At 46.1% G+C, this 8142-nt stretch overlaps 1 protein-coding gene across 4 annotated transcripts in view; it reads right to left on the bottom strand.

The window, feature by feature from the left end:
* Positions 1-4391: 4391 nt before the first annotated feature.
* The window catches only part of ARID1A (AT-rich interaction domain 1A), a 65493-nt gene continuing 61742 nt past the window's right edge, over positions 4392-8142 (bottom strand). For all 4 annotated transcript variants that reach the window (XM_036914866.2, XM_036914868.2, XM_036914867.2 and 1 more), the window contains exon 20: positions 4392-7462. In XM_036914866.2, coding sequence (XP_036770761.2) covers positions 5735-7462 — 1728 coding nt within the window. In that variant the 3' untranslated portion in view covers positions 4392-5734. The remainder of the gene's footprint in view (positions 7463-8142) is intronic.

The following is an 8142-nucleotide window of genomic DNA, read 5'->3' as shown; positions in this document are numbered from 1 at the left end:
AAAAGGGACAGGCATCTCTTGTGACAAGTCAGAATGTCTTCTAAAAGCTCAACTGTCCAGATCTTCAACTCTGCTTTCCTGCAATTTCACCTTCCTTTCCTTCCCTGCTACCCAGCCCCCTCTTCTTCCGCTCTGTTTCCTGTTTCATTTTCTGGCTCCTGCTCCAGCAGGAAAGCAAAGAAGCTGAATCTTTTGCTCTCAAAGCCCTGGCTTGTCAGAATTGAAAACTAGGTGGGAGGGGAGGGGGTTCTGAGCCTCCAGAGCTGTGAGTAAGTAGTTGAGGAGGCAGCTCTCTCCTGTCTGCTTTTAGAGTCTGCAGCTAAAATGGAGCCTGCATCTACACAGGGAGCCAGCTGAGCGACCAGCACTGTGGGAGAGACAGAAGACACACCCCAGGCTCGAGAAAGACTCTATACCACCCGGCCACTTCCATTAAGAAGCAAATATCCCACACCATCAAGAAACAATTTCATGTATAAATCTCTAACCTAAACAATGGAAGCAATGCTTTGATGTTTCTAGAATCCTAGAATGTAGGAGTTACAGCATCTGTTTCTTGGACCTACCTGGCTCTGCTCTTGTTTCCCCTGCTTGAAACACTTCACTGTCAGACCACTCTTTGGCCAGCCCACTACATTCAGGTCCCAGCTGAAATGTTGCCCCTTCAGAGGGTCTTTCCCCGACGATGTAGCCACATGCTATCCCATCACCCTATTCTGTTTTCTTCACAGTATTTAACAACACCTAAGTTGTCCTGTCCATGAATTTCGTTGCATTGTTTCCCTCTTATGGGATGTAAGCTCTGTGAGAATGGGGGACGTAATCAACAAAGTTATTACCAGCCCTTAAACAGTGCTTTGCACATTGTGTATACCCTTCACACAAGATATATACAGACCTTGTGAATAGATCAATTTATTTAACCTGATACTTATATGGATGTGAGAACTAAGGCTCAGTGAAGGAAAGCGACTGGCCCAAAGTAACACAACTTGTGGCAGAGGTAGGACTTGAATTCAGATCTCTGGCCTCCTAGGCTGTTTGTTTTCTACTACTAAACTATTTTATTCTTTCTGTCTTACCTCTTTCCCTCTCTTCCTTTTTTTCAGCACAACTAAGGGTATTACAGGCTATGCCAAGAATCCTATGTAGGGCCACCAAATCGTAATAGCTCCTACCTACTCTTCCTCCACTGAAGTCCTATTTTAGTCAACAAAATAGGAATGCCTACTATGTGACAGGGGATGAAGATGTAATTGTGCAAGACAGGCACTGTTCTTGCCTTCATGCGGATGGTAATCTCTACCTCCTAGACTTCATAATGCTTGGGACAAAGTGCTCAATGAAGACTGGCTGGTGTAACTCCCTGGACAAAACAGGTAGATAGTGGTTTTCCCACTGAAGGTGTGGAGAAGGATGTTTGGTAATTGTGAAGTGCTCACCTCCCTAGAGCAACTTGACAATTTGTTTTTCTCTAGCTGCCTTGCCTTGCTCCTGCTGCTCCCCAGGCTGGGTGGAGGAACAGCCCTGCTTATCTATTCTCAGTAGTTCAGTTTCCAGACTCTAAACTTTTCATGGCTCCTATCCTTATGGAAACCATGGAGTAGCTGACCCTGATCTTGGCTTTGATGCCACGCCATTATGGGACAAAAATGACCACACTAGTCTCTAATTCTGTCACTGCCAACTGTGGGCAGGGCCAATGCCTGATGACAGGTAGCTGTGCCTTACCAGAATTTTATAGCACTTCTTTTCGCTGTGGATGAAAGGGCATTCATTGGCAGTTTCCAAGGATGCTGGGTGACATTTACATCCATCCTGAAATGAGGGGTGGCACCAATCAGGTTTTGGACATTTACCAAAAGCATCCTTTAACTTAGACCTCTGCTGTATCACATGAAGATATTCATCCACCCAAGGACAAACACCCTGTCTTGCCTCCCAATTGCAGGAGCCACACACTGATTCTTTAGAGGCCATGGACACTAGACATTTTTCACCTTTCCTTCAGTTTGCCTTTCAAGTAGTTAGAAAACCTTGACCCCACTGAGAGGCCTAGTGGGAAGGGCCTTAGCCACTTGGGGGTGGCAGTAGCTGCAAGGCAAAAGAGCCAATGAGGTTGAGAGTATTGTTTAGGCCGGACTTGGCTGCTTTCCAGCTATGAAAGAAGGCTAAGGTCATTTGGGGGGTGGGAAGGGAGGAGCCTGGGAAAAGAACTACTGGCCACACCCCTGGGTTCTCTGCTGGCGAGGTTCTGTTTACTTCTCAAAAGCAGATTACTCACAGCTCAATGGCTAGCAGTTCTCTCCGCCTGTGCTAACTCTAGTCATAAACTGCAGACCAGGCTAGGCTCCCCCTGCATTGCAGGAAAGCAGATGAAAGGAACCCAGGAAACCAAACTCCTAGGTAATGCTCCATGCATAGCCCAGAAATGCACTTTCTAGACTAGAAAATGAAGTTCAGGAGGCCCAGAGTAAAAATAGCTATTAGCAACATTGCTCACCAAAATATAGATTTGAAAAGTTTTCCATTTAGTTTCTCCCAGAAGTGTTCTAGAAAGGCATTTTGGTTGACAAAGTTTAGCTAATTATCTCTATTCCCCCCTCTACCAATAGAGAAATACTAATTATTCATTCTTGTCCCTGACCCAAATATTAACCACACTTAGTTTGAGCACCACTTGACTGAAATTCTTGGGATATTACATCATGCTAAATACAAAACCAAATCTTGCCTGCTGAGCTCCACAGCTAGGTCCAGTCACTCCTGCTTGTCTCCTGGTTCAGGAGGGAGGCATAGTGTGGTGTATTAGGAAGAACCTGGGCCTCAGAAGGTCAGGGGGATCTTGGTTGGTTTGTGAGCTCAAACAAGCCAATTTCCTCAACTGTAAAATGGGAGCCAAAATACTGACTTCACAATATGGGACTGTTACAGAATTATTTGATGTACTACTTCTGGTATACAACTAGGTACTCAATAGAAAGCTGTTTGAAGTTTCACCTCTAAGTGTCCACAAAATTAGCATTTTCTGTTACTGCTTCTGGTTTCTCCATTGTTTCCTTAAGGAAGATGTACAGAGAAGCCTTATGAAAGTATGCATCTGGCCAACATCTGATTTCATTCAACTGCTTATGAAGTGGCTATGTCCCAGGCTGTGCTGTAGGACAGGGATGCAGTAGTGAACAAAACCAAACCTCCTACCCTCAGAGAACTTACATTCCAGTGGAAGACAGGTTAAGTACAATATGCAACAGGTCAGATGGTAACAAGTGCTGTAAAGAAGATTAACGTAGAGAAGGAAATAGGGCAGATGAGCAGGTTGCTACTTTAAATAAAGTGACTAGTGAAAGATTCACTGATAATGGTATTTGAGCAAAGATCTGAAGATGAGGACTTGAGCCACACAGTTATCTGGTGAAAGAGTATTTTGGGCAGAGTAAACAGTAAGTGCAAAGGCCCCAAGGTGGAAACAGTTCTGTATAGTGGAGTGAGCAATGGGGAAGAGAGGAGTGGGCACCAGAGAGGTAAGTGCAAGCTAGTTAACTGAACCGAGGGCCTCAGAGGTCATTGTAAGGATCTAGACTTTCACTTGTTCATGGTGAGAAGCACTGAAGGATTTTAATCTTAGGTTTTAAAGGGGGCATTCTGGTTTTGCTGTTTGACCAAGCAAAACAGAAGAAGCAGGGAGGCCAGTTTGGAGGTATTTTAAGAATCCAAGAAGGGTATGATAGTGTCTTGAACTACAGTGGTAGTGGCCAGAGTGATTAGTTCTTGAAGAGTGCTAACGGACTGGATGTGGAAATGAAAGGAGTTGATTTTTTTGCTAAGCAATGGGGTTGCACTTATGAAGCAGCAGGTTTTTAGGGGGAAGACAGGGCATTTTAGCTTGGGCAGGTTCAAATTAAACTTGCAGAGATTCCTAGAAGGCAGTGGAATGCTCTATAATCCAGCTTCAGGGAAGAGGGCCAGTCTGGAGGAAGAAATTGTTAAGTTGGAGGCTGCCTTCAGATAAGTAGTTGTCTTACTGTTAAAAACTTCTAAGAAAAACATAGATCATCCCTTTGCTAACTATTTCCAAAAGTTGTTTTTTCCCAGAGTATCATCAATTTCTTTGGCTATTTAAACTCATTTTATTTCAAGAAGCTAACATGGTTTTCATGCCTAGAACTAACTTCCTCTTGCAGGTGTGAAATTATCTCAGATCCTTCTTAGAGTTACAGTGTGAAAGGTAAAGTGGAATACAGTGCACAAATGACAGGGTCCAGGATGCCACCATGGAGGGGAAAGAACACACCAAGAGAGATTTTCAACAACAGGATCAGCTTCTTCCACCAAAAAGCTCAGGCTTTTAAACAGTTTGAAAACAATAAAAAGCCTCACAAACGTCTTACCAAGATTTAATGTACATTTATTCTTAACACGTGGAACATATAGTATAAAGATTTCATACTGAATAAATGATATTCATTAAGCCAAAAAAGGAAAAAAGGAGGAATTTACATCAAGTTTTAGCTACATTGTTTGAAATACAAATATGCAGATTTTATCACTGAAAAAATCTCAATTGTGTTTCTTCATCAGGAACTTCAACTGAACCTAGAACTTTTTCACACCTCGATTAGAAAGAAAACAAAACAAAACAAAAACCCAGAAAAAAAAAAAACTATAAGTTGATTGGCTGCTGAGACAGCAAGGACTTTTTACAGAGACCTGTACAGCATCACACCAAGAGGGGCGATGTCTGGCAAGAGATTAAATAGCTGTGTCTCGCTTTGTGCAGGTCACCAACTTGTTAACTCGTCATACTATAAAGGGGTTGCTGGGAGGGGGACCAAACTGTGGGGATCCAAGGGTATGTGCAATGTACAACGTCATATATATACACATGTGGCAGCGCAGCCGCTGCAGCTAAAGGTTAAAACCAGTTCTAAGAGGTGATCTCAGGGTTATTCATACAATCAAGGAGGAGAGAAAGAGGTCAGGGTGTTGTAGGTTCACACATGATACTTTGGGGGAAAAGCCTTTTTTTTTTCTCCTCAACGTTTAACTAAAAACATTTTTAAAAACTACAGCTTGCTGCTGACCCAGCGTTTTCTCTTGTTTCCATGTGAGACATTATTATTACAGTATGTTTACAGTATCAGGTGTACAGTACAGTACATGAAAGGGTCTACACTCTACTGCACAGGCCTCTCCAGTGAACAGGGTCTGTCCACAACTGCGAACTTCTTGGCTCCTGCAAGATTGTGAATGTACAACAATAAACCACACACAGTTCAGCAGTCACCTTTTTTGTCCTTCAGGTTTTTTTTTGTATTTTTTTCCTTTTTTTTTTTTTTTTTTTTTTACCATTAAAAACAGTTATGAAATGTGGCATCCCGTTGATGCAAGGACCGGGAAAGCCATTTTTATTTTATTTTTTCCCCAAACTCACTGTAAACAACAGTAACTTTGGTTAAAATAAAAAAGTCTTCTATGTAGGCAGAGCTTTGTCTTTTCAAATAGGGTGGGGGTCCTGAGGGGAGTAAGGTGAAGACAAGGAACAGAAAGGTAGGAGGTGGGTGGGGTGGGGGAAGAGGCAAGAGAAGTAGGAGACTTTTTTCCCAAGGGAGAAGCTGGACAGCACAGGGTAAACTGGATTCTGAGGTGGTTTTGCATAAATAAAGGGCAACAGTCAGTTTCTAAGTTCTCCACACACGCACACACACACAGGGAGGGAGGTGTCCCACGGCTGTCATGACTGGCCAATCAAAAACAGTACATCACAAATGACTTGTGAAACCAATGAGTTCATCAACGGTGATACCGAGATGTCCAACAGCCGTGACTCGTACAGCGTGAATTCCGAGTGGTTCTCGTCCACCTTGGCCAGGGCCAGCAGCGCGCGGGCAGCCCGCCGCATCATGTCCACACTAGTTGGCTCAAAGGGCGGGTTCTGCATGTGCAGCAGGCTGGCCTGGCTCTGCTGGAACTGTGTGGCAGCAAGGCTGTCCTCCAGGAAGCCCAGGAGGTTGCCGATGCTGCCCTTCTGCACTGCAATGGCGCGGGCTGCCAGGCTGTCACCCTGCGCCAGGTTGGCTAGCAGCACCACAGCCATCTCCCGGCATACTGGGTTCTTTCGGTCACTGAGGAAGCGCACCATGGTGCTATACAACTTCTCCAGGCGGCTGAAGGGGGGTGTGGCCAGGATCAGGTCCACATTGTTGTCCTGGATGCTGAGTTTGCTGAGGGTTTCCAAGACCAGTCTCTGAGGGGAAAGGACGGCATTGGGGCCCAGGGTGGAGAAGGGGTCCTGGGCTTCAGCTGAAGGGCAGACTGCCCAGTGCAGGAGTCCATCCAGGACAGGCAGGCAAATGCTCTCAGGGTATGGAGAGAGGTCCAACTGCCCCGAGATGTTGGCGAGCGTGACCAAGGTGTTTTCCCGGAGCATCTCCAAGCAGTCCCACCACCACTCCACTTTGTTGCAGCTCACCCCTTGGTCCTGCTCCTCCTCCTTCTCGTAAGTTAGTGGTGCCTGCTTCCGTTCTGGGTGCTTGTGGTGCAGAAGGATCAGTTTGCCCAGGATCAGCAGCAGCCCTGGGTGTTTGGACATCTCAAAGTCGTTGCCTGGCACAAATGACAGGCTTCGGATGGTATTGGAGATGCAGACACAGCGCTTGGCAAGGGAATCCTGCCAGTCCAGAAGGGTACACAGTGGGGTCTCATCTTTACTGTGGGGCTCGTCCTCTAGGATCTTGATGTTCCGATGGCTCTGTGCTGGGCTGATGCCAAATGGAAACTTGCTGCTCTCCTTCGTGGCCTCTGCACTCTTAGCTCCCTCCTCGGTCAATGTGCTAGACCGGGTGGACAACACGTCATCCATAGTGGCTGTGATCCGTTTTTCTGGAGGGCCATCAGGTGGGGGGCCCTCCTGTTCTGTTGTCCCTGGCATGCCCTCTGCTGCTGTGACATGTTTCCGAGCGACTGGTGGGCAGGGCACGTGAGGCCGGGTAGGCAGCAGCTCTGTCTTGCTCTCAAAGTGGGTCTGGATATGCTCAGTGGTATCCCCCCCACCAATCCGCCAGTGCAGCAGGCCACTGTCAAATTCCTGCACACGCCCAAGCTTATCTGAGCAGTCCACCACAAATGGGTCATTTTTATGCACAATTTTTACTGGAAGCTTGTCAAACTTACTAATCAGTTTCTCCTCACTGTTCTCTGAGGCTGCCTTGTCCTTGCCTGAAAAGGCCATCTCCTCATCATTTTCAACTACTTCCTCTTCTTCCTCCTCTAGTTTAGGACCTAGAAGATCTTCCTCCTCCTCCCCTTCCACGGAGGCTGGACTAGACGTCTTGCTGAATCTCCCAGGGTCCAGTAGTGTTCTCTGTCCTGGGTCACCTACCTCATACTCCTTTAAGATGCCAAAGATCTCAATCAGGCAACGTCGGAAATATTCCACAAGAAGCTCTAGCAACCCTGGGAGCTAAAAGAGAAAGAGCAGGGAATAAATTAAGGGAGAAAAGTAGGCTAGGAAGAGAATCCTGGCCTTGAGAGACCTCCCAGGTCTTTCCTCTAATCTCCCCCCAACCTTTTCCTTCTAGGTCAGACGTCTATATCACCGGGAGAGGCAGAGTCGCTTCTTTCCCAAAGGCTCTCTACAGAACAAGTTAATCTCTCCTATGCCTGGCAAAGTTCTTCCTTCTGTGCAACCTACCTTCACATGAGCCTGCAGCAGGATGGAAGTGCTGACCAGTAGCTCTGCACCTCACCTACCAGTGATGCCCATCTCTCAGCTTCCTTTTTTCCAACCCATTTCTGCTTTCCTTCACCAGGCTTGATTCCTACTGATGGGTCACTGCCAGTGACCCTCTTAGGACACACTCTACATTCCACTGCTAAGTGGAGCCCAAGGCTAGGCATGGTGGGATGAAACCTTCCAACACAAGCTGAGAGAGGAAATGCAGTGTGGATAGATGTTCATCTGCTCTCTAATCCAAGCCTTAGAAGGCTGGATACCTTTCCATAAATCATACAACATAATGAGGGAGATGACACTTTGGTTCTCCAAACACTGCTTGGATCCTTTATAGGCCATTTACCTCTCAGAGAAAACACTAATCTTGAGTCAGAGTAATCTGGCTGAACAGTACAGCAGAATGGAAA

This window comes from Manis pentadactyla, chromosome 4 (genome assembly GCF_030020395.1).
Source record: "Manis pentadactyla isolate mManPen7 chromosome 4, mManPen7.hap1, whole genome shotgun sequence".
Classification (NCBI taxonomy): Eukaryota; Metazoa; Chordata; class Mammalia; order Pholidota; family Manidae; genus Manis; species Manis pentadactyla.
The sequence above is the reverse complement of the archived record's forward strand: the minus strand, read 5'-3'. Positions and strand labels throughout refer to the sequence as shown.